This window comes from Scylla paramamosain, chromosome 9, assembly GCF_035594125.1.
Source record: "Scylla paramamosain isolate STU-SP2022 chromosome 9, ASM3559412v1, whole genome shotgun sequence".
Lineage (NCBI taxonomy): Eukaryota > Metazoa > Arthropoda > Malacostraca > Decapoda > Portunidae > Scylla > Scylla paramamosain.
Genome location: NC_087159.1, coordinates 1,465,703 through 1,493,020, shown reverse-complemented (window position 1 = coordinate 1,493,020; position 27,318 = coordinate 1,465,703). Strand labels below are relative to the sequence as shown.

General features: G+C 43.3%; 1 protein-coding gene across 2 annotated transcripts; it reads right to left on the bottom strand.

Moving 5' to 3' along the window:
- Positions 1–462: 462 nt before the first annotated feature.
- LOC135103378 (ceramide kinase-like) lies at positions 463–27,058 on the bottom strand. Of its 2 annotated transcripts, none has more exons than XM_064009505.1 (9): positions 26,552–27,058; positions 7,949–8,281; positions 6,159–6,292; positions 3,412–3,619; positions 3,190–3,267; positions 2,754–3,070; positions 2,412–2,594; positions 1,834–1,958; positions 463–1,558 (listed from the first exon to the last, which is right to left on the bottom strand). In XM_064009505.1, exons 1-9 carry the CDS (start codon positions 26,646–26,648, stop codon positions 1,459–1,461), a joined length of 1,575 nt encoding a protein of 524 aa, XP_063865575.1. In that variant the 5' UTR covers positions 26,649–27,058; the 3' UTR covers positions 463–1,458. The 2 variants fall into 2 exon arrangements, with proteins under 2 accessions (XP_063865575.1, XP_063865576.1); XM_064009506.1 differs by lacking the exon at positions 26,552–27,058 and adding an exon at positions 24,929–24,962.
- Positions 27,059–27,318: the final 260 nt, after the last annotated feature.

Here is a 27,318-nt window from a genome sequence, read left to right as displayed (position 1 = left end):
TTTATTTACTTCTCTCTCTCTCTCCTCTCTGAAGTTTTGTGTTGCAGATGGCAGAGGCTTTATCCGTCCATGTATTCTAAAGCTTTTCATGTCATCAACTCGCTCCTAATAGATTGTCTTGATTGTCTCACTCATTACCACAACATTGCATCTCTCGCTATCTTCTACTGTTATTTCCATGTTTATGTGAACTTGCTGACTGCATACCTCTCTCCCTTTCGTGGCCTCACCACAAAAGACTTTACTTTCATCCCTATGCTGTTCATCTCATTATTTAAGAGTTTAACTGTATTTTTACTCTTTTATATCCCTTTTCTGGTAAATTCTGGAAATAGATGAAAAAATAAATAAAATCAAAAGTTTACTATTGGTAGTGGTGGTAGTTATTGTTGTTGATGTCTCTGCAATTACATCATACTAACTATCCAAGTAGTCCATGCAGGTAAAGGAAGGATGGAAACATTTTATCTTTAACACACATATATTGTTTTTTATGTTGGAGAGGGACAGGATTAAGTAGCAGATTACAGTCTGTGTTTTGGACCTCACAGTGATGCAAGGTGTTTGTTTCTACAAGTATTGTGACAGGAACATCGTGCAGTACAGTACAGTCATAGCGTCAATCAAGTGTGCTGTTGTTGTGCAACAGTTACGTTTCTGTGTGGCATTGGTCCTGACGCTATCGGGTTTAGACACGTATGTCTCATTTAATTATAGTGAAAATATATATATATATATATTTGTCATCTGTGGGAAGCTAACATACATACATACATACATATAAATACCAATCTATATCATCTGTGTGAGCAGCGGCACCTTGCTATCACCAGGAATGTTGCTGGGCACCCAAACATTCCGTCACTCACTGCCAACTTAACAAAATATATAGATTTGCTATTTACAGGCTCTATCTATCAATCAGTCTATCCCTACACCTATACATCTATCCATTTATCTGCTTGTCTGTCTGTATCTATCTATCCATCTACAGAAGTCAGTAGATACACATATTTTTGCCAGGGCAGCTCAAACACTCAGGAGAGCTCCTGCCTCGGGAGCACGAGCTCTGAGATGCAGCAGGCACATAGTGATTCAATCTTAAAATCCAAGCTCCAATGGCACGTATCTTATGTTCTGTCATGGCAAAAATACATCTACTTGTGTCTATCTATCTGTCTGTCAATTTGTCTATCTTTATCAGTCTTTCAGTTTATCCATTCATATATTTAACTATTTATATATCTCTTGTCTGTCAATCCATCCATACACCTACCTACCTCCCTACCCTAACCTATGCATCTAGACAGACAGCCTGGAATGTATATGACATGTAGTAATTCAAAACAGGCAGCATTCTGGTAACAGCGATCTATGTTGAGATTGCTGGTAGCAGCCTTGGCTGTGAACCAAAACCAATACAAGCTTATCACTAAGATTTGGTCCAGGAGGGATGTGTTACACTGCCACAGTCTTAGCCGGCGCGGGGGTCTTGGAGGGGTCCTCATTGACGGCCTCCACGCCCCTGCTGAACAGCCCCACCCGCTGGCAGTGCACTCTGTCAGGGAAAACCACAACCATTACTTGCACCCCATTTTTGACATTCAAGTATTTCTTTACATTATCAGAATCCTGGGTTTAGTTTGTGTGTGTGTGTACGTGTTCAGTCTTTTTGACCTAAGAAAAAGTTAAAAGACTTCATTAAGAAAGACATATGAGAGGCAAAGGAATCAGTGAAATACAATACAAAAACACCTGGAAAAGACTCATGAAAAACAGCGACCTGGAATATGGTTCAAACCAAGAAATAGTGAGGACCCGACTCAAGCTTACCTCAGCCTCAGTTTTGGCTCCGTCAGCAGCTCTCCATCACAGTTCCAGGAAGACTCCGCGGCTCCTGCCTTGGGTGTAAAGACCACCTCCTGCGCACGATGGAAGGTGACATGATCCAGACTCAGCTGTGGAGAGAAGAGGGCGTCACTACTGTCTCATTTTGGCTGTTTCAGACAATGCAAAAATGCAGGCAGAGGAATTTGGAATAGGATATTATGAGTGGATGCTGCTGATGGAGAGAGGAGTGACTCAGCTGCTGTTTGTGGATGATTCTGCAGTGTCAGTTAATCAAGAGAAGTGGAGACAGATGGTAAAGGAATTTGGAAGAATGTGAAAGGAGAAAATTAGGAGTGAATAAAATAAAGAGACTGAAAGATAATTGTAAGTAAATGAGATGAGTGTGAAAAAAGGATCTCGACAGTGAATGAAATGAAGAGGGTGAAAGGAGGAAATCATCAGTGAATGAAATGGAGAGTGAAAGGAGTTAATTATCTGTGATTAAAATGAAGAGAGCGAAAGAAGATAATTGTGAGTGAATGAGATGAAGAGTAATGGCGTGTATGCAGAGAGGGACTCACAGCATTGCCGGTGAATGCGGTGCGGAAGAGGTAGCTCAGCGTGTGGCACCTGGATCTGCCCGCCACCAGCACGAGATCTGCGCAGCCGTCCCCGAGGTGCGCCGCCGGAGACACACCGTGAGGACTCAAGCGACATGCACAAGATGTCACCGCTGACGTCACGATGCTCCACCGACCTGTGAACTGTAGAGGCAGCGAGGCGCGATGTCATTAAGTGACAAAATAGAATGTCATTATTTGTGGTACAGTAGCTCTGCTGCTGACAGCCTGGCAAAAACATAAATTACACGGGAGCAATATTACATACAATGCCCTTTCTGAGGCATGGGCGGTGGGCCTCACCTGGAGCCATTCTCCGGGCGTGGGTGAGCACGCCGCCGCCTTGGTGCACACGTTGCATCGGTCGCTGCAAATGTTCACGTCGTAAGGTTGTGCCAGAGGCGTGGCAGGTGCACGAACCTTCAGCTGGCCCTCATAGAAGCGGTTCCGGAACAGCTGAAGCACGCCGGACAGCAGGTATCGGGTCGGCCCCAATTTGCGCCACCTCTCTGAAGTCCTGAGGAGGTCCCCGAAGTAGCCGTAGGACACCATAGTGGTGGCCACGTGCTGCAGCTGGTCGTCGCGGTGCACGGAGGCCACGTCCACCTGCCGGCTGTCACCTGCACAGAGTGATCATGCTTTAGTCGTCTGAGTACAAACACAGTAAATAGTACAAGTCTAGCACACATGACACGCCCTTATGAGTACACTGAAGAGAAGAGAAGCGACGGTGACCTACCCATAATAATGTGCAGTGCTGCTGTGACCACATCGCTGGTGCCGTGCGTGCTGTGGCAGAGGGCATCCGTGCTTCCTCCTGCGGCAGAAACACGAGTTGAGGGACAAGCACACAACGAGTCATTACTCTATTCTGGCTACAGGCAAACCATCATCTAGATATCATCAGAAATAAGACCCAAAGTACAACCACGCTAGGCGGCTGTGCCTTGCGGGGCCTCACCGGGAATGATGCCCAGCCTGAGGGGTGTGGCGGGCAGCTGCACCTGTGGGTCATGAGGATTGATGCCCGCCCTGCGGCACGCCACCAGCATGAGGCCCATCACCACCTCGTTGACCAGCCCGTCGCCCCCCACCGCCACCACACCGTCCATGCCCTCCAGATTGGCCTCGTCCTCCATCAGCTCCTGAGCGTGGCCGCGGTGCTCGGTCTGTGTAGGGAGGAGAGAGGAGAGGGGAGATAGAAGTGTGCCTCTTCAAGGTCACCAAGCAGCAGTGCCAGGCTGGGGCTCGCAGCTGGCTCATCCCGAGTTTGTTTGTTCTCACATGCCGATGGAGAATTCCTCAAGGCTGTGCAGCGCCGTGCTTACTTTGGCTCACTAACATTATAAAAAGTGCATGATTTATTTCCTCGTAATTGGTTTCACTGTTATAATTTACCGTTAGTTTGAGAAAGCTTACATTCTTAGCATAGGCTCATGTTTCACACTGAGTGCACAGTTAACCCACTGAAGGGGTGTCTGTGTGTCAGTGCAGTGAGACGCGTGGGATGACGGCAAGATGCTGTGCGTGGCGTGGCGTGCAGCGGCCAGAGAAGGATCTGTGGTGATTCATGCACGCGCCAGATCAATACGAGACTCTCCTCTACTTGTGAATAATGTATTCCGAAGGGGCACCGTGTTTCATACCCACACTCACCATCACACTTATCACATAACCTAAAAATTACACAAAACACTCAACCTGGAAACAGACACGAACATCTGAATCTTAGTAGTTATTTTCAACATAACAAAGTAAAATAAACAAATATCTACCTTTATTTCACTACATTTCACCGCCGTTATTTCTCTTTCTCTTTTCCAGCCGTTCCATTTATTTGCCAAAAACAAACGGGCAGAGCGAACACCTTGACACTGCTCTTAAACCTGAAGGTCACGCTCCCCCGACGCTGGCGCAGGACTCGCCGGGACGAGGTTCAATACCGGGCCGGCAGAGTGACCCTCAGCGGCGGGTTCACTCACACAAATCACGCTTCTCAGGGAAAAAAAATAACTTGAAAGGCAGGACACTCAAGCAGCACGACACACGCGGCGATGATGTTGGGCGGGTAGGTGAGGAAGAGATTTTGACTCGAGTTAAAATGTAGGAGGAGGAAAGAGTGTCATGGAGACCGTATTGTGTGTGTGTGTGTGTGTGTGTGTGTGTGTGTGTGTGTGTGTGTGTGTGTGTGTGTGTGTGTGTGTGTGTGCCGTTCGTTGATTACTACCGAGTATTTCGTAGATAGATAGAAATATAGAGATAGACAGATACGTAGATAGATAAATAGGTAGATAGATAGATAGATAGATAGATAGATAGATAGATAGATAGACAGACCTTGCCTTTATGAAAAATTAAGCTCTCATCCTCAACAAAAAAAACTAAAGCAGCCATGAAACAAACAACCCCCGTAAATCTCTCTTGCAGCCCAAGGCACTCCGGCCACACACTCCACGGTGGCAGTGCGCGCAACAACCTTTACTTATTGAAAAATTGGCTACATAAATATCTTGCAGCGGCGGCGGGAGTGGCGTAAACCAATAGTGTCATTCGTGTGAGTTTCCTAACCAGAGACACAGGCACGCACATACCGGAGAATTTCTTGTTATGTTGACCTTTTTACTGAAGTCGTATTTCTTTTGTTAACTTGGTTTTGCATGGATGTGGACAAAAGAGAGAGTCAGTCTTGTATTTTAAACACATAAAAGAAAATGAGAGAGAAAAAATATAAGTACGTTTTTTTTATCTTCTTCTCGACTATATAACTATTTCATTAAGAGACTCTTCAACTAACATAAAAAAAAAAAAAAGTACACAAAAAAAAGATAATACAGACCAATTTTGTATTTTTTTTTCTCGACATGTAAAAAAAAAAGAAAAAGAAAAAGAAAGAACAGGGGAGAAAAAAGGAATTAAATTTTTTCATTACCTCTATTACATAACTATTAAAGATAGGTGTCCATAAAGTTGTTAAGTGATAATGAAAAAATAAATAAATAAAAATTCACGCAAAGTATAACAGTAACTTCTCGACGCCACAGGAAATCGACAGCTCCTCTCATCCTGACGCCTGACTGGCATGTGTTCATCGTCACATCCGTCAGAGCTTCCATAATTTTCATCTAGCCGAGTAGTCCACGCAGCTGATTGTTACGTAGGCGGTTACTCACCCTACAGAAAAACAACACATGACCGCGGGAACGATTTCCAGCCACTAAGGTTTCTTTTTTTTTTTTTTTCATATTTTCTTCTTCCTTTTATAAGTGCACTGAGACCCTTTTTACGTCAGTTTTTTTGGGGGGGAAAGAAGTGGCAATCAAACGAGATTTTCCCTCTTTTCTTCTTATTATTATTATTCTTCCCATGTTTTAAGTACTCCTTCCTTTTTCCTTTTTTTTCACACAGGAAAAAAAATAAGAGAAAAACTTAAGTATACCAAAAGCCAGAGGAGAGGGAGAGAGACAGAGAATGAGGCAAGCAGGGGAAGAGAAAACAAGCGAAGGGAAGTCACGAGATAGATTGAGGACAGGATGAGTGAGGAGACAGAGGAGGCAGAGGAAGGAGTGAAGGAGGAGGAGGAGGAGGAGGAGGAGGAGGAGGAGGAGGAGGAGGAGGAGGAGGAGGAGGAGGAAGGAGTGGGGCAAGAGGAGATAGAGGTGAATGATGAAGCAGGCAGGAGCGTGAGGATGCACCCACTCGCTCACTCACCTTCACCACTCTTGCCTCCACCTCAGCACGTCGGAACAGCGGCATCACCTTCCTCTTGTATATGCTCGAGGCCTGCTTCTTGCCGCCTACTGGGTTGATCACCACCAGCAGCCGACGGGGGCGCTGACGAAGGCCTGGTGACGAGGGAAAGGACGAGGAACATGGTTAGTTAATATTTTTAGCTATTACTCTTATACTTTAGCATGAATTATTTTGAAGTTCTTTTTAATAGTGTATGTAGGGGTCTTTGGTGGTGATGGTGGCGGTGTTATAGTGGTGGTGGTGTCAATAGAAAAGAGGACGTGACCTGTATCATAATGAGGACAGTGATGGTGGTGGAATAATGAGAGAGAGAGAGAGAGAGAGAGAGAGAGAGAGAGAGAGAGAGAGAGAGAGAGAGAGAGAGAGAGAGAGAGAGAGAGAGAGAGAGAGAGAGAGAGAGAGAGTCCAGACACGACTTCCTTAGGGTCATTACCACCTAAAATCTTAATTTTCTTTCTGGGTTTGTGCCAAAAAATGTGGAAATCAATACGAAGGAATCTTTGAGTGTGTGTGTGTGTGTGTGTGTGTGTGTGTGTGTGTGTGTGTGTGTGTGTGTGTGTGTGTGTGTGTGTGTGTGTGTGTGTGTGTGTGTGTGTGAGCGCGCGTTTGTGTGCAGTTCATTTTTTATCATTCTCATCACAATTCTCTCTCTCTCTCTCTCTCTCTCTCTCTCTCTCTCTCTCTCTCTCTCTCTCTCTCTCTCTCTCTCGTCTTACAAAATTCCTCTGAAATCAATAGACAACAAAGGGGAAGAGAACACACACACACACACACACACACACACAGTTGCCACCCTCACTCAACACCTATGAATGATAAGAGGAAATTCCCTTATCTTTTCATCTTATTGGTTTTCTCCTCCCCCTCCTCCTCCTCCTGCTCCTCCTCCTCCTCCTCCTCCTCTTCCTCCTCCCCCTCCCCAATCCCCACTTAAGGCAGAGAGAGGGGGAGAAAAAGGATCAATACAGAGATGAGGAAAGGAGACGAGAAGAGAGGAAAGGAGAGGAGAGGAAGTAAAAGAGAGAAGAGAGGCGAGGAGACAGAGAAACTACGACGTTATAATCTAATAAAGGGAATGAAAATAAGGCGATACACGATATGGTACAGAAGAGAAACATGAGAAGGGAAAAGAAGAGAAAGAGAAGTAAAGCATGACGTGATAAAGTAGCGGAGACTAATAAGAACGAGGTGATAAGGGAGACGGAATAGAAAGGAGATAAGAGAGGTGAGAAGCTGGGATAATAGAAGGGTGGGCGGGTACTGTACTGCAGATTATAAAGATAAGAGATAAGGGGCAGAGCACGGCGCCGCTGAAATAAAGAGAGGGCCGCGGGATGCAACAGCAGTGTAAGGAACACGCGATAAGACTAGTGAGGTAAGAGGTATTCAGTGCAGTTATGTAGTGGCAGAGAAAGATAAGGAAATATATAAACAGACACACGGAATGGAGATGATAAGGTGGGATTAACGTGTTAAAGGATTTTTTTGTTATTAGTTTGTTATGATTTTCTTTCATTTTTTTTTCTTATCTTCGTATGACTGGAATTTTCGGTGTGTGTGTGTGTGTGTGTGTGTGTGTGTGTGTGTGTGTGTGTGTGTGTGTGTGTGTGTGTGTGTGTGTGTGTTCATTCCTGTATCCTCCCTCTTTATACATAACTTCTTTTGTTCTGTGTGCAAACTTTTCCCTTCACCTCTCACCCCTCACTTCCCATCCCTCCCTCCTCCCCCTCCCTCACCCCGACACCCACCACTAAGCAGGCCGCGTATCGCCTGGTGCCACGCCACGACCATCTCGTTGGCAGGATGCATGAGGGCCACCGTGCGGGTCCTCCAAGTGGGTCCCGCGCGGCCGCCCCCTCGCTCGCAGTACTCCAGCGTGAGGCCAGACCCGCTCATCTTGGTTACCGGTTGCGGCATGGGGAGGACGGGCGGCGCTGACGAGGCGGGCGTGAGCGGGGCCGGGGATGGATCATGGCGTGCTGGGGCGTGGGCGGAGGAGTGAGGGCGGACGCGGCATCGTGATGACCCACAAGGACACAGCCACGTGCCCACCACCTCTGAGATTAGGATGCGACGGTAACCTGAGGGAGGAGGATACGGGTTAGAAGTCATGAACATAAGAACATAAAGAAAGCTGAACTTGAAAGAGAAGGAAGAGGAGGATAGGGGGGTCAGGAAGAGAAGCTATAGGAAGTCACTAAGTCTACACTCCCTGTCTAAAACATACCGAGATCCATCAATCATCCTTATTCATAAATTTATCTTATCTTCTTTTAAAAATTCCCTATTGACTCGGCACTAACAGCCTGATTACGGAGTCTGTGGCTGTGATCGAGCTCTCTGTTTGAATATTAGTTTCTTCATGCTTCTACCAAGTCTGACTTTATGAAGCTTAAGCCGGACACCGTTTAGCCTATCCTGTTTACTATGGGCCTGCATCCTGATTGCTAACCATCGCCTTGTACGGTATTCAAGTTAGTCTTAATGTTAGTGTTAGCACTGATTAGGACTGTAAACGTTAGTTCGTAATTAATGTATTATTCCTTTTTCTTTTATATGAACTAACAGACGAGTTTTTCTGTCAAACATATTTTGTAGAACGTGGTAATATATTTAACACTGCATACTTTTCCTTTATGTTACTTTCTCTCTTATTGAGTTTTTATTATTGTAACTATGGTAACTATGGTTCATTCACTTCTCATCTCTCCTTATTGACTTTATAATAGACCGTATGTTCACAGGATTATTATTATTATTATTACTAATGTTGTTGTTGTTGTCGTCATTGTCGTCATCATCATCATTATCGTCGTCTTTGTCATGACTACTATTTCTATCGTCATCACCATCATCATCACTATATCACCACCATGGCACCCGCAGCTCATGTTCTTTGCTTGGTAGTGGCAACCTTCCCTCCCTCCCTGCCTCGCCCCTCGCCCCGTAATGGCGTGAATGACACAGACTTGCAGTAAATAGTCGTAACTTTTCTTCTACTTGTGCACATCAACACAACAATACTTCAATGCTCTCTCTCTCTCTCTCTCTCTCTCTCTCTCTCTCTCTCTCTCTCTCTCTCTCTCTCTCTCTCTCTCTCTCTCTCTCTCATTTTCATTCATCTCCATTAAGTTATCACATCATTATTATCTCTCTCTCTCTCTCTCTCTCTCTCTCTCTCTCTCTCTCTCTCTCTCTCTCTCTCTCTCTCATACATATAGCTCAACTTTTTCTCTTTTTTTATCCATTAAAGATTATTTCAACCTTCATACTCCGAAAAAAAAGGCATTCATTTTTTTATACAAACATCCTTACGACTCAACACACTTGTAACATGTCCTTTTTAATAATGCAAGACTGTACAATAATTCCCTCGTTTAACTCTACACCACCAGAGGTCTCAAGTTACGTACCTAAACCTTTCCCTCCCCCCTAACACATGAAAACCAACACTGCCAACACCAACGCACAGATAGAACATAGAGAATCATTACCCACTCTCTCCCAACAACACAAGAGCACCTTATCTCGAGTTGCAAGCAGTTACGTAAAGGTCAGACTTGTGGATCTTATGGTTAGCGAGACTGACTGAGGCCCGTACTCTTAAACACCTCATCCTTTCATCTCGGCTACGTTTCACAGGCTCTAATGGAAACTATTGTAATTTTATAAGATGTTTTCATAATTCTAGTGATAATCTGACTAGGATTTTACAGCACTAAGTGGAAAAAATACATGAGCACTTCATCTGGTTGCGTTTCACGGAATCTAATGAAAGTATTGGGACTCTAAGGTGTTTTCGTAATTGTAGTGATAGTTTAACAAATTTTTACAATGTTAAATGGAAAAACACCTATGAGAACCCGACTAACACCTCTGAGACCTTTGAAAACAGTCCTGATGAAAGCCTAGTGTTTCAGAATAGGAAGGTGAGGTGCGTGGTGCTGTCAGTCAGTCAGCAGAAGTGCTTTGAAAACAGTCCTGCTGAAAACCTAGTGTTTCAGATAGGGAGCTGAGCTGCGTGGTGATGTCAGTCAGTCAGTCAGCTGGAATGGTGAGGTGCGGGATGGACAAGACCACGCCAACAACACCATGGGGCTGCGTCACCACACATTTTTTCTTTCCTAAAAGGTCAGCCCTCTTGAAGATGAAACACTCCTCTCCACCTGACTTTTACACACACAGGTTTATTTATTCATATCTGCAAATTACAGCGTTTCCGTTTCCAGTTAAAGATTATATTTGTTTTGAAGTGTTTACATTATTTTCTTAACTCTTATTAATAATAAATTTATGTAGGTCTCTCTCTCTCTCTCTCTCTCTCTCTCTCTCTCTCTCCTCTCTCTCTCTCTCTCTCTCTCTCTCTCTCTCTCTCTCTCTCTCTCTCTCTCTGTCCGTGACTTCGACGTAAAGAGACTCGTATAAATCAACATAAAATAAAACTCCCTTAAACCGAGACCTCTTGCTGAAGATCTGCTTGACTTGGCGTGAAGACAGATAAAGAGATGCCTGGGTGTAACACAGTTTACATTAAGGAAGGAGTCGTGTCAAAGATAGCTAAGCCCGCTGAAGCAGATAAGACGAAGTGAGGGAGTCACTATGGATAAGCATGTCTGAATAGATAAGACTAACTAAAATTTACGGATATTAATCCATGCTAATACTAGGATCAAGACTAATCCTAATATTAATCCAAATACAAGGCGAGGATTGGTAATCAGGATGCAGGATTAGTAAGCAGGATGGAAAAAGAAGTAATCGGTTCAAGCTTGATAAAGTCAGGTCTGAGAAAAAATAAATAAATAAGAAACTAGTCCTCATAAAGACTGATAGATGACTGAAACAGACTCATTAATCAGGATATTAGTGTCAAATGGAAACTTCTGAAAGATTGGGTGAATTTATGAATATTGGTGATAGGTGGATATAGATAGGTAGTGTTTTATATAGGGACTGCCACGTGTAAGCGAGGGACGGAGAGACTCGCTGCTTGTGCCAAAGACGTGTGTTGCAAAGTGTGTGACGATCGTGAAGACGTGTCATTGCAGAGATTGTTATCGGTGAGGCAAGACTGGCACACACACACACACACACACACACACACACACACACACACACACACACACACACACACGTATTTCGCCAACACACTTCATGGTAATAACAACTCGAGACATGGGAAAATGTGGGAGCTTATATAAGGCAGCAATGTGACCGTAGTAAACTGCGCACGTACTGGGAGAGTCCAACAGGAGGCCCGTCTGAGAGAGAGAGAGAGAGAGAGAGAGAGAGAGAGAGAGAGAGAGAGAGAGAGAGAGAGAGAGAGAGAGAGAGAGAGAGAGAGAGAGAGAGAGTCGTACAATACCAAGACTACACAACAAACCTTCCTTATAACAACAACTACTGAAGGAAATTTATGCAACGCACACATAGAGACAAGGAAGACAGCAGGAGTGAGTATGCGTCTCAAATTTACCAAACAAGACAAGACCTTGAGGCAAGGCACGACTGAGGGAAAACCGGAAAAGGTGCGCGCAATGACGAGGAGGAAAAACAGCAAAGGCTTATACACACACACACACACACACACACACACACACACACACACACACACACACACACACACACGGATAGAAGTCATGCTCTCCAATGTCTAAAAAAAAAAAAAAAAAAAAAAAAAAAAAACATTATTACATTATTAAAAGATGGAACACACATTTAGGTAAGAATAATCAAGTACTAACACAAACCACCATCTCACTAAGCTTAGATACAGTCTTCTTCTCAGCTTAAATTCCTATTCATGGTCACTGTTTTCAATGAGCCTCCAGGTGTTTGTCTTGTGCATCCTTTCGTTTATTCCTTTGTCCCTCGTGGTTTCTTTCAAATCAACCCCAGTGTTTTATTCGTACGGAAAACCTACCACTGCCTTAAATTAAATTTGCATGAAATAAAACTGTAAAAGAATAGATAGAATAGACAGATTGATAAAGAACAGATAAACAAAATGCTGGCAGTTGTAATTATAAAAGAAAAGTACATTAGTTTAGCCAAGGTATAATGCACTTTTCCACATTATCCTAGGCAGGTCTTCCTCTTCTTTGCATTCCTATTACCTGTATATACTATCTGAAACATCTAATGACGTACTTCAACACGCACGTTCCTATAATAAGACTTCCGACGGATGTTTACTAGCATACCGCTCTGAAATCTAGGTGAACATAATGACGTCACGCTCTCCTGAGGGGCATAAGGTGCATTCATTAACATTTAATACCAACACAGGAAGCAGGATTTCCTTCTATATCTCCGTCACATTATATTTTTGTCCTATTTTCTTTACAATCTACTTTTTGTTTACTTCTCCGATTGTAAAACGTGAGGCTGTAAACCAGTTCCCTGAAGGACGAAAGAGACAGACGAGGCAGGTGTGGTGAGGCAGGGAGAAGTGTTTGAGGGAGTGGTGTGGATGAGTGTTTGAGGCAATGTTGAGAGGCAGGTGTGGTTTGGAGAGGTGTTGGGGGTAATGGAGTGAGGCAGGGATGATATGGAGAGGTGCTGGAGGCAATGGAGCAAAGCAGTGATGTTAAAGAAGAGTATAAGACATAAAAGAGAAGTATAAGGCCATAAATGTAGGGTAACAAGTCTATATCTTCCCTGAGAGTGAGAAGCAAGAGGCTCGAGAAAAGGGAACGAGATAATACGAAGCAGGGGTGTTAATGAAAGAGATGTTTAGACAGGGGTACCGCGGAGGGGCGTCGTGTGGGGCTCAGCAATGTGATGAGTAATGCTGGAAAGGGAGAGGAGAGAGGAGGGGGGAGATGGAGCGAGGAGAGGGAGGAGGAAGACGGCCATGACTCAGGGGCAGGATGGAAAAGTTTCTTCTTGACATTTGCCTTGACTGGAGTAAGCTGGCTTCGTGGTGGTGGTGGTGGTGGTGGTGGTAGTGACGATGGTAATATTAATGGTTATGAATCAACGGATGAATGAGTTAGTGATTCCACGTGTCATTATTATCATCACTTCCATTACTTGTATCGTTAAGTCACTGTGGTGATTTACAAGGAAAGCCACAGTGGGATAGAGAACGCATTATTTTTTACTTCACACTGACCATCATGAGTGCAGCGTGTAAAGGCATGTGGTGATGGTTATGGTTACCGAGGGCGGGGGGGGGGGTGGTTAATGGCAGTAGTGGTGGAGGAGGAGGAGGAGGAGGAGGAGGAGGAGGAGGAGGAGGAGGAGGAGGAGGAGGAGGAGGAGGAGGAGGAGGAGGAGGAGGAGGAGAAGGAGGAGAAGGAGGAGGAGGAGGACAAGAAAAGCAAGAACAAGATCAACTGATTTTTGAGGTCGAAAGGCGAAGAAGAACAAGAACAAGAACAAGAAAATCAAGAACAAAAAAAGATTGACTGGATTTAAGGTCAAGAGGCACCGTGTTAGTGATGATGACATACAAAACTCCTTACTTAATTGAAACCACCACCACCACCACCACCACCACCATCACCACAAGAAACTTAACCAGACAGACTCTTACATAAGAAACAATCCCACTTTATTACCACTTCACCACCTGCCTCAAACTTTTCCGCCTTCCTGAGTACCGTTTCTCAAAAGATCTTTCCTATTATCCGCCCCCAGGTAAGAAAGAAGGTTCCCCAGTTAGGCTCCCGTCAGTAACCTATGCATTCAGCCCCATTCAATAACCTACAGATTATAGAGTGACTGTATGATTCTTGGCGCCAATACTGTACATCATATGGCGCCAAAATACACTTTGTAGTTATAAAATTAGTGGTTTGATTTCTTGCGCCACTAATACAAGATAATCGAGAAATAAAGCTCCAAAACACACGTCATAAAGCTAGTTGTTTGCTCTCTGGCGCCACAATAGCGAAGTCATATGACGCTGGACACTCTTATTCTTAAACGTCTCAGCGCTTTACCTTGATATCATTTTACAAGCTGTTGTGGAAGTGACTGGAATGCACAAGGGTGTTTTCATGGTTGACAGGCTGCAGTGAAAGTTATTTTCGAGTTTTCAAGGGTGTTTCCGTGATCGAAAGACTAGTTATTGGTGTTGCTTTTTTTATTTTTTCAATTATGTTTTAATGTTTAATGGGGTGTAGTGGAAGTTACTGAGTTTTAAAGGGTGTTTTCATGAATCGTATGTTATAGTGAAAGTTGTAAGAGTGTTCAATTGCATTTTCGTAGTTTTAGTGACAGTTTGACAAGTACCATGCATTATCAACTGGTAAAAAAAACAAAAAAAAAAAAAAAAAACAATGAAAACTCGACTCATGATCTGTGGCGTTTAAAAACTGTGCCTATGAGCAAACAAAGAACTGAGACGGACCATTGTACAAACCCAATCAACTGTGCATCAGAAAGTCAGGCCTTCAGCAGGCAACTCACAGCTAACACCACTCCTCGTGCTTGTTAATTCCAACCTCAGGGACTGACCGCTCAACTTTCACCCCTTCTGCAACTTCCACTCCCTGTTCCTCCTCCCCTCCCACTCTCACAAGCATCTAGTACACCCCCCTACCTATCTACCCGCTCCTCCTCTCCCCACTCCCCCCAAGCATCTGTCTACCCCAGCACTTGTTCGCCACAATCACCCCTAGTAAGAGTTAGAGCCAAAATACCTAGACCTAGACCTGTATTCAGAAACGCTTAACTCTCACCACGACAATTTTCAAAAGGCCACAGATATGATTATCCGGGTTATCAAGACTGTTTCTCATGTTGATAATGTAGAAATCTTGCTAATCTATCACTTGAAGCATAAAAACCACCTTAACAATTCGGGTCACGTCAACTGGAGCATTTTGAAAGTAATGGAGATGCAGTGCAGTGTTTCAGAACATGGTCGCTATTCTCACAATGCACCTATAAAATGAGGTCAGCATATTAACACAGCCCTCACATTTCCCATTCCTCGTTTTCTGTGATCAGTGCTCTTATCTCCCCATCTATTTTCACATCCCCCTGTCTGTCTTATCTCTCCTTGTCTCTTTGTCCAGCTGTTGACGGGATCACTAATTTCAAGCTTGTGTTTGTAGTCACTGAAATCGTTTAAGTGAAGCAAGTATTAGTGACGGTAATGTTGATGAGGTTAGTCTTGTGAGGTGAGCTTCTAAAATTCTCTCTCTCTCTCTCTCTCTCTCTCTCTCTCTCTCTCTCTCTCTAGGTACTGAGGGATTGATGTATTGAATAGACAGACAGACAGACAGCCAAGGTTGATTAATGAAGAGAGGAACCACTTGGCGAGATGATGGAACAAGGGAGTTGAAGAAAAATGATAATAATAATTGTATCTACTACTCGTATAATAGAAAACAGCTAATTACAACTACTTTAACTTCATTATCATCATCATCACCATCATCCTCATCATCATCCTCTTCTTCTTCCTCTTCTGGCAGGAGTATTGTAATCAGTCTAACGAGAGCCTGGAGGTGTGGGTGGTGCATGCAACAACACACTCCTTCGTGATTTCAAAACTCGAAGTGGATTGAAGCACAAACACAAGACATGACACAAGCTTGGTTCACCGTCTCTCTCTCTCTCTCTCTCTCTCTCTCTCTCTCTCTCTCTCTCTCTCTCTCTCTCTCTCTCTCTCGTGCAGACCCCGTATAGCCACGTCCCCAGCTCCGTCTCACACCCCAAGGCCTGGTGGTGGTGTGGCTGTCGTGTGCCTGTGGGCGCCACCCGGGGTGCTGACCGAGCCACCCTGCCTCCCTCCCTCCCTCCATGGCTCTCCCTCGCGTGTGTCCCGGAGGCTGCTGACGTCACGGAACACCTGTTGCCGGTGGGTGCTTCATCGTGAGGCACTACATTTTGCCCATTTGAGGTTGTTGTTGTTGTTGTATGATCACCACTGAGATTGCTGTTATCATCATTACTGTTGCTGTTATTGGTGGTGGTGGTAGCTGTGATGGTGTTTACGTCTGCCTTCCAGTTGATGTTATACCTATTTTCACTGCAGGAATCACTGTTATTACTATCGTTGTTATTGTTATTGCTTTTGGTGGTGGTGGTGGTGGTGGTGTTTACTTCCCACTTGCTTTATGAGAAAAAAAAATCCACTCGATGCTTTACTGTCCATGCTGAAATTACTATTATCATTATCATCGTTGTTCTTGTTATTGGTAGTGGTTCTCGTTATTAATAGTGGTGGCGTTGTTGTTGTTGGCGGTGGTCGCTATAGTGAAGATGGAGGTGGAGGAAGAGCTTGTGGCGGTGGTGATAGTCATGTTGTTTACTCCTGCCCTGCTCAGAAGACACGAAAAAGTTCCCAGGTAGGCAGATGTCACCAACCTTCCGCCCTCGTTTCATCTGCTATATATACCTTCCCCTATCCGCCACGCACCATACTCGGTAACAGGGTCACCACTCCCCGCCACTTCCCCACCACCTGCACCCCCATCAACCTCCAGCGACCTCAGCCTGACTGCAACCCCCCTCGAGCCATACCGAGGTGGGGAAAAGCCGTGGGGAGTAGGGGGTTCTAGTGGAGGGGAGTTTAGCAACAATGAGAGACAATACAAAGTGCAGCGAAGCAAGGAGTTGTGTGGAATGGCTGTCTTGCATCAGAGTGGCGGCGAGCGGCGTGACAGGGGACGGGAAAGTTGCTAGCAGGGAGTATTAGTTGCTAGCAGGGAGTATCAAAGTTCATAGCAGCGAGTCAGTTGACAGTAGGAAGTTTTAGTTGCTAGTAGATGTATTGATTAAGTGGGAGGTATTTAAGTTGTTAGCAGAGAGTATTAGCATTAGCAGTGTTACAAAATATATATGGTAGCGAAGAGTATTACATTTGATAGCAAAGAATGAAAGTCGTTAGCAGGAAATAACACAATAGAGAGTATTTTAACCGCTGACATGGACTATTAAATTATTACCCGAGCAGAAACTGTCTCACTGCTAGCCAGATATCAGAGTCCCTTCTCACACAGCCCCCTCAGGTGAAGCTCACGCCAGGGACTCCAACGTAATGTAACCAAGCTGCTGAAATCACTATTTATTAACTGATTGCTGACGTCCGGCCAGGCTGAGCAGTCCGCCACCCTTCCAGCGCTGGTTTGGGGGCCACGCGCAGCCACCACGGACACGGACGGGGAAGATACCGGGTGTCCTTGCCGAGTCTCAAGGTAAAAAATAATCACATACTTCTACCTACTACAGAAAGAACAGTAAAGAAGTCCTGAAGTCATGCCTTACCCTGAGACTTTCACCTACAGAGAGCAAGTAACGGTTTCATGAGGCATTGCATGGGAAGTGCTTTGTCTGAATCGATTAAATAATCATACGTATGAGGCCCGAAGGGTGTGGTAGTGTGTGAGATAAGAGTAACCGTGATGTGAGGAGAAAAAGTAACGTATACAGTGTTTAGTCTGAGTTGTCTTAAAAACTGCGTGTGAGGTGCGAAGGGTGGGAGGTACGCTAATGTGCGGAGGGAAAAGAAAACGTGTTGGACAGTCATAGTGATGCTGCACCGGCGCCTCAGAGCAAGTCCTTCACAACGGCCACCTCATCGGGACACGCTATCTTCGGTGCTCGTAACAAGATAGATGTGCCTGCAGCCTCCCCCAACCAAGCCGTCCACCAGCATACATTCCTGCTGGCACAACTTGAAAGTGCATACCGCCGTGTGTCTTTCCCTTACAAAAACAGAAGAATATAAGGAAATCGGGAAAAGAATGTAAAAAAATTAGGGGAAAATATGAGAAAATAAGGAAAGGAAGTTAGATGGGAGAGTATGGGTGGAATAAGACAAAAAAAAAAAAGCAAATGAGGAAAACAGCACAATAAGAGAGCACAGGAAAACAAGCAAGAAGAATGTAAAAAATGAGGGAAAAGAATGAAGAAAAATAAGAAGAGGAAGTTCATTAGAAAAGTAAATGAAAGAACATATTAATTTAAAAGGAAAAAAAAACTGAAAAATAAGAGGAATATACGAAAATAAGAGGAAGCACTGAAAGAAATATATAAAGGGAAACATAAAACAATAACGAAACAGGAAAATAACGATGAAAAAATAATTAGAAAAAGCTTTACCAAGAACACCAACGGCAGACAAAGCGAACCACATCCTGCACCGGCCCGGACCACCACAGACACCAGCACCAACAAGCACAGGAGTGGGAAAGCCCCAAGAGCCCGGCCATGCAACTCACCTATTTTTTTTTTGTCTAACACCTCGCGAGCACGACACACCCGCGATCCTCCACTAGGCGCTGCAGTTACAACACAGCACAACATTCGGCAACCCTCACTGACCCTACTACAGGTTTCCCCACAATTGATTTCTGCTTGGCGCCAGTCGCTACTCCTGCACATCCCTAACTAAGCCACAGCTCCCTCCCTCTCATGCCGGCGGTTATAAGGGGCGCAGGCTGGTATTGTACACTCGAAACATTCGCGCCACATCTCCACTGCATTCAAAAGGCTATAACTGAAGTGACACGGGTTTTAAGGGTATTTTTTATGGTCCAAGTGATAGATTAACGAGATTTCTACATTATTAACAAGGGAAGCACTCTTGAGAACCCGACTAATCATCTATGTGGCCTTTGAAAGTAGTCGTGGTGAGAGAGCAAAGCATTTCTGAATACAGGACAGAGGCAGGAATTCCGTTCCTCATAACACACGGGGGGAGGTTTGAGAGAAAGCTGGACACGGGTGTATGAAGTGTATAAGGAGAGCTATTACCTTCTCACTGTGACAGGAACAAACCACCGCCACACAATGCGATGAGAATAATGGTTGTGTGTGACTGCTAAGCGATTTTGATACGAATACAACAACGAGATAAAGTGACGTCTGTCTTCTTACTTGTATATATAGAGTTACTGACATAATTGACATATCAAAAAAAGAGAAAAAAAAAAAAAAAAAAATATATATATATATATATATATATATATATATATATATATATATATATATATATATATATATATATATATATATATATATATATATATATATATATATATATATATATATATATATATATATATAAGATTTTCACTTTTTGCCTCACTACGAAAGCAAGAATAAATAAATAAACATGACCCAGATTTATTAATTTCTCAGGCAAAGACTCAGACAAGACAGAAAACTTGTATCACACGAGAAATATAGAGCACTCATATTAGCAATCTTGGAAACCACTATTCATCAGTTTCAAAGAGAAAAAAAATACATAAGTTGACTCAGAAACTGGTGAGGGAGCCCCGGTCGGAGGGGTGGCCGAGGTGGGACTCACGTGTTGCTGCTCAGCTGGACAAAGTAAATCATTCGCGTACATAAAGCCGAGAAGTGACGGGCGTGAATCAGGGTCAGGTGAGACGAGGCACGTCCCACAACACTCTCAGGCACCACGCAGAGCCACAATCAGGGCCAGGGGAGACAAGACACGTCCCTATACAATATACATTCACAGGCACCACGCAGGGTCATGGGTCAGGAGAACTTTAGAGCATAAGAATATAAGAAGATAAGGGAAGCTGCGAGAACCCGTCAGGCCTACACGCTGCAGTCCCTGTGTGAAACATACTTGCCTACCTAGTACTTCTACCCATCATGTTCATCCATAAACTTGTCTAATCTCTTATGGCGCTCCCTAATTTATGTGTACATTCAGCATACAGTACAGATCGCTACGTCTGTACAAGATAACTTTAAATATGTTAAAAAGTTTGACATTTCAGGAATCCAGTCCGCAGTGTTTCTTGTTCTTGCTGAGCCTGACGCACGAACATCTCCAGCTACTGAATAAACAAAAGCCAAGCCAAGAATGCCTGCATGGGGCTTCTACAAGGCGAGTTCCGCTGTTTTGCCGTCAACACCTCTAAGCGAAAATATCCGAAACCTTGAAATCTTCGCAGCTGACGATGCCACTGGTCTGACGGCTCCCAAGGCACGAGACCTGACAATGCCCCTCAGAGCGCCCCTCCCTCTCTGCCAGCCTCCCCCCCCCTCACGATGCCCTTCAGTCCGCCCGTCCCTCGCTACCACTGCCAGCCTGCCTCACCCGGACAGCGAAGGGCCAACAAAGGGAGCCAGCGTGTCAGGCCGCATATTACTGACTATTTGTTGTGAAGGGAAGGGAGCGTTAAGTAAGACACTGCGTCAAAACATCGAAATTAAGAGTGCGAGCGCCAGATGGTTGTGGTTTCTCTGCAAGATGCGCGTGGCTGATCTGACAGACGCGGCATCAGGAAGAGAGGAGGAAAGAGGGAGCTGGTTTGTACGTTCTCTTGCATATTAAGTGAAAATAAGAGTAAGAATAATAGCAGGAAGACATTAGAGTAACGTGATTGTCCATATTTTTGTTAGTTAATATCTGACAGTAAATTCAGGTTGTCACAGATAGAGAAAACAATAATGTAAGCTTTTGAAATATAACAAACTAAAATAAAAGCAAAAATAGGAAGAAGAAAACACTTAAGTAACGTGACTATCCATATTTATGCTAGTTAATAATATCTTACAATATATTAAGATGGTCACTGACATATAAAAAGAAATATAAGGTTGTTTATATATATATATATATATATATATATATATATATATATATATATATATATATATATATATATATATATATATATATATATATATATATATATATATAACAAGTATAAGAAAACACTAAAGTAACCATCTATATAAGAATCAATTATCATCCTACACTAATTTCTGGCGGCCACTGATATAAAAACGTAAGACTTTTTTTTTAAATACAACTACGCAGCACAGACCTCTTCTTTTTACCTCACTAGCAACCATTGATGGAGAAATGTGACCGTTTATATTTAACTACGAAGCGCGGGTTTCCTTGCGTCACTGGCACGAGTATTTCAGCCGAATGTGTAGCAGTAGTGAGTGATGCGCCGCGGTGAGGGATGCGGGGGATTGTTTATAAGGGACTGGTAGGTGTCGTAGGGGGTGAAAGTCTGGGAACCGCTGCCACACGCTCACAAAAAACTTGCTCTCTCGCCCCTTCCCTGCTTAGCTCACCACTATGTACCGCTACACCAACACTGTCCACCACACACACACACACACACACACACACACACACACACACAGCTACACGTGCTATCTATTTTTCTTCAAGGACGAAGACAACAACAGCAGCAGTATTAACAACAACAACAACAACTACTACTACTACTACTACTACTACTACTGCTACTACTACTAGTACTACTACTACTACTACTACTACTACTACTACTACTACTGATGCTGCTGATGCTACTAATACTATTATTATTTCTACTGTTACTACAACAATAACAAATACTACTACTACTACTACTACTACTACTAACACATCCTCTCTCCAGCACAGAAGCAAAACACCCTTCTCACTACTCAAAAAAAAAAAAATTCCCACACACTTTTCCGCTCTCTCTCCTCACTAAGTGGTAATAAGGCTATAACATTCTCTCTCTCTCTCTCTCTCTCTCTCTCTCTCTCTCTCTCTCTCTCTCTCTCTCTCTCTCTCTCTCTCTCTCTCTCTCTCTCTCTCTCTCTCTCTCTCTCGTACCCTACGCCCCTACCTAAAGAGAGAGTTGGCCATCCCTATTAGTGGATACCCTATTCTCCCTCGTATTCTCACCCCCTCTCCCGCTCCTCCACTCTTCCCTCCACGTACATTATCGTCTAATAAATCAACTGGCAGTACGTTGATTCATATCTATTGAATAAGTTGTACATCTATACTCAATATATGTATACGTTTATATCTATCGAGTGGTCTATATATTTATGTTGAATGTTTAAGTTTATGCGTCTTTACACACGTTTGTCGATTTATTTATTCATGAATGGATCTGCCTATATATATATATACTTGCTAGATCTGCCTGTCTTTAAAGGTACTTGTTTGTATGTGGTCAGCTGTGCCAATCTCTAAACTAAACCTTCTTTTTATATATGGATAGCAATATATTAACCAAAATATGCAATATATAACTTTAGTATAGTAAGATGTAGGTACGTAAATGCAAATAATAGATACTTTTTTTTTCTAAACCAGAGAAACAAGCTAAACTGAAAAGGCCATTCATATATCAATCCCACTGTATTTACTAGTTTTGTTTTGCTGTTGCTGTTGTTGTTTTTCCTTCTTTATTCTTTAATCATAAGCCTTCTAATCTGCTTACAGTCTTAAAGAAATATATAGTTATATTTCCAACAGAGGACGTAAGACTGAAACGCCAAACCCAGTGGGAATAAGTGTCTGGCTACATTAAGTTCTGAACACAACTCTACATTACTGAACTATTATCATTATCATTCTTACACTAATCATTCATTGTCTTATATTGACCGTCCAAGCATCTCATCAATATTCATCAGAAGACAAGACAGGCAAGCAAGGTTCCCCAGTACACGCGCACTCAAGTCTATCAGCCTATTTTATGCTATGCTACCTCAAGGCTGTTTCCGTCACCACCTCCTCCCGCGCCTCGCCCGCACACCCCTCTCCGCCCCGCCCACCACGCGCGGGCCCCTCACACCACCATCCACGTCACCGCCACACCCACCACCCACAGCCTCTCACTCTCTCTCTCTCTCTCTCTCTCTCTCTCTCTCTCTCTCTCTCTCAACTACTTTTTTTTGGTGTCTGATGCGTTGTTGAATCTACAATTTAATGTCGCTTTTGATTTTACTTAATCTATTGGCTCTCTCTCTCTCTCTCTCTCTCTCTCTCTCTCTCTCTCTCTCTCTCTCTCTCTCTCTCTCTCTCTCTCTCTCTCTCTCTCTCTCTCTAACGAAAGAATCGTGCAGTTTATTTTTTTTTTCTTCTTATGCTTGAAACAATGATACGAACAAAATTGAATACCACAGTTCCAATGTAAAAAAGGGAAAAAAAAAGAAAAATGCGGTTTGGTGGGAACTAAACAGCATGGGAAGAGAAGGAGAGGACGGACAAGAAGAGAAAGGAAAAAGACGAGAAGGACTTGATATAGGTGGAGAGAGAGAGAGAGAGAGAGAGAGAGAGAGAGAGAGAGAGAGAGAGAGAGAGAGAGAGAGAGAGAGAGAGAGAGAATGTTAAAGTAATCATAAAGTCACTACATGTGGGTCATTTATATAATATAGTGGTAGTTAAGTATGTGTGTGTGTGTGTGTATATATATATATATATATATATATATATATATATATATATATATATATATATATATATATATATATATATATATATATATATATATATATATATATATATATATATATATTATGTAGAGGAGGCAGGTAAATATATATGAATACGTGGCTCTTTAATGCATTACTGATCACACGCTTCATACAAGTGGAATGCAAGTTGTTTAGTTTTCGCTTCTGAATAACAACTGTGTTTCCTCATGACCTTTCATTTCCTTATCTTTTCTTGCTTTCGATAGTGGTGATAATGTAATACCAACACACACACACACACACACACACACACACACACACACACACACACACACACACACACACACACACACACACACACACACATTTTCCAATGATTCAGCTGGAAGTATACACCTTTTTTTTTCTTAGTAAATCTACTGACTCTTGCCGGATGCATACATTAATACATACTCACTTACTTAGGACTGATAGAAAACAGGATGTCACGAGCATGACTGAGGCATCTATAAACATAATTAGCTACCAACGCATGGACAACTAGAGAAAAAAAATAGATAAATAAATAAATAAATAAAATGGGTAAATAAATAGATAGGTAGATAAATAACAAAGAAACAATTATATTAATGGATAAGTAAATATATAACTAAATAACAAAGACACCTTACAAATGTCTACATGGATTATATCATAAAGAAAAATATATAATTTAACACTTTATTTCTGCTAGACTTTCCATCCCATACACCCGTTATTCCTCCTCTCAGTAGTGTATTCACTCTTTCTTTTCTTTGTTCTTCTTTCTACTCCTTTCCTCTACCATTCCCAGACTAAGACACAACATTCCAAAAGTACAATGTCGCTCCCGTAATACTTTGACCATCTGGCCCCGGGGAATGTCAGTGCCCCTCTAGTGTTAAAAGTTGCTGATAACGCACAGTCCTCGTCTTACTATGTGGCGCGTTGGAGCTAAGGAAGACCAAGCAAGTCATTTTCAAGGTACCGCCCTCCGATTACCCTATTTTCTATTTATCTGCGACGCCTTAGGAAAAAGGAAAGTCAAACAAGGCAGTTTCTAAGCAGTACTGACCTCCGATTACCGTACCACAAATTATCGTCGAAATGCGATGGGCTCCTCTGCTCCGTATTGGTGTTAATGTAATCACAGATGGTAAAGTTCATTACCGGAATCAGGAAGTGTTTTCTAACCATATTTCGCTTCCGACAGCCACTATTATCTTCTTTCGTAATTGCTGTAAATTGATTTCCAATATGATTTCCGTGGAAAGGGACCATACTGTATTTTAAGTCCCCAGTACGGAGCAAATTTGTAGGAATTTTGTAAAAAGCTTTGTTTAGTATAAATTCTTCGGTGTCTTAATTTCTGTCACTGGATAAGCCATCTTCACCATCTGCTTTTCTCATGTCTTTAGTGCTCTCGTTATAAAGCTTGTGTCTTCCTCGTGCATTGCAACTTTTATTCTTCTTGTACTGGGGTCTGAGTTTAATTTACGTATTGTTCATATTACACAATTTTCTGTAACTTTTTTCCTTACCTTCTATTAACCCATTCATTCAGCCTGTACCATTGCATTCTTTGCAGCACTGACAGTCACATGAGTGTTTCGTGTCAGGAATGCAGACCAGCACTCAGGCCGTGCAGGGCTCCAACACAACACAATGGTCGCTCTTATCTGGGGGCCGCCCTAGCAAGACCTGCAGCACGACACGATGATTCACTAACACGTGGAAATTTTGCCGGGAACTTTGAAGCATGGGTTTTTCCATCTGTATGAATGAGAGAGAGAGAGAGAGAGAGAGAGAGAGAGAGAGAGAGAGAGAGAGAGAGAGAGAGAGAGAGAGAGAGAGAGAGAGAGATGCCCACTTCAGGCAGGACAGAGGGACACGTAATATTCCAGCCCGCAGTAGTGTATTCCATGCAGCCCCTTAAACAGCTGCCGCCGGGTATGACTGCCTCTTATTATCAACATAAAGAGAACATAAATAAATAAATACATGATCTAATTAGTAGATCATTAAATCAAGCCCCAAGCCTAACTTAAGTCAGCGGCAGATTAGGGTTACGAGTGGGGTGGGGATTTCTCAAGCATGTCCGGAGGCCTGAGGCGACTGACCTTCACGCGGCCTTCTCTGCGGCCTCCTCGGGGGTGCGGGACGATGCAACATTGGCCATGACATGTGATTTTTTGTTGAGGCAGACACTTTCTCAAGACGCAGAATGTTGCCGCAGTCATAGTACAGTGTAATCAGTGCCAGGAAGATCATCGCAAGTTACACGAGAGACAAGATGCTCGTTATTCCAGGGATGGAGGATGCTGCAAACCGTTCCAGATGTTTGCTCGCACCGTCATGACACAGCGTTAACGTGCATGTTTTCTTCTGTAAATACACCCCACCTCCTCATGCATCTTTTTAGCACCTACGGATTGTCAATCCCTGTCTCACAGTCATCTTCATTTATCTATTGTAGAAGCAGGTTTGCTGTACGTACAGTACACAAATGATTTCCAATGTTTTGTTATCATCCATTGAGACATGAGATTCATGGACAGAAGAGGGGAAAAAAAAAAGATCTATTACATGTTAAACTATTTTACAAACGTCAAAATTCCCGTCACTTTTAGGAGTGTTCGCAGGTAAGCTGACTGGTGATATGTCACGGAGCGGAAGGGGCGTGAGAGATGAACAGGTGTAAGTATCATACTAAATTTACGTCCTATAGAACCTGCACAAATCTTAATAAAATCATGGCAGGTAAAGGGACGTGCTTCTATGCAGCCTCCCGTGTAGTCTGGCTCTGAGCTGTCAACGGCACGGTGGCCAGCAGACGCTTTCACCCTCCCCAGCGTGGAGGTGGTGAGTTTATACCTCCATGCTGCCCGGCCCCCACGTCCTGCCCACCCTACAAAGTGGCGGCAAAATGCCTCTTTCAAAACATTTCCCATTCCTCACCAAACAAGACTTATATATATATATATATATATATATATATATATATATATATATATATATATATATATATATATATATATATATATATATATATATATATATATATATATATATATATATATATATATATATATATATATATCCCCAAAGCATGGCGAGGCGCACACTCCCCGCCACCGCGTGTGCAGCAAGACAGTACTACTCACATTCTGGACTTCCTTCAGGTATCCAGCTGATGCACTGTTCCGTTAGAGTCACCTTGCACCTCTTCTTGAGGATGTAGAATGTTCCCTGGAGGTGCATGGCGGCGGTGGGAGTGTCTTCAGGTGGGCATAGGCCTGCCAAACACAAGCATTATTTTTTCTTATTGAATCATTCACGAAGGATTCCAGGAAAGAATTCGAAAACGCCTGGCCGCCTCTTCCTCCTCTACGTCATTGCTAGCAGAGGGAGGGTCTTGCCTTACGCTCTTCCTTGGTGTTACATGGTGCAGGTGGCGCGAGTTAATGCTTGCCAGGTGCCCATCAAGTCCCAGACACTCGAGTAAAATTTTACACGCTTAAGTTATTTCACTACAGTCCAGAATACTTCACGAGAGCTGTAACTTTGTCCACAGTGTTATCTTATGACATCCACCCTCCACTGCGGCCATTCCCACACTGGTGAGTATTTGTTGAGTCTGCCACCCTGCCTCTCACCACGCGGGAGGGAGTCTGGGGGACGGCCGCGGCGGCGCCCACCAAGCGATAGTTGCCAGCAGTTTGTCGTTTCTCCGACTCAACATTCTGAATATTGTGTCAACACCACCCACTGCAGATAGTGAGGAATGAATAGTGACCACGTGTATGAATTGAAATGTATGCATGAGGTCACTGTGAAATTGACCAACGGTGTTAACATTACCTACATAAAAAAAAAAAAAAAAGCGTATTTCACCAGGTGAGTCTGGTCTTGACAGTTTGTTGCCGCGGTG

What these genes read in the sequence shown, in the direction of transcription:
- LOC135103378 (XM_064009505.1), bottom strand. Translation starts at nt 26,648, where the DNA reads ATGCACCTCCAGGGAACATTCTACATCCTCAAGAAGAGGTGCAAGGTG. An exon ending in ACCTGAAGGAAGTCCAGAAT is followed by an intron (nt 8,282 to 26,551) that starts GTGAGTAGTACT and finishes CTCCTCCCTCAG; the next exon opens with GTTACCGTCGCATCCTAATC. An exon ending in CGCCCGGAGAATGGCTCCAG is followed by an intron (nt 2,595 to 2,753) that starts GTGAGGCCCACC and finishes CTGCCTCTACAG; the next exon opens with TTCACAGGTCGGTGGAGCAT.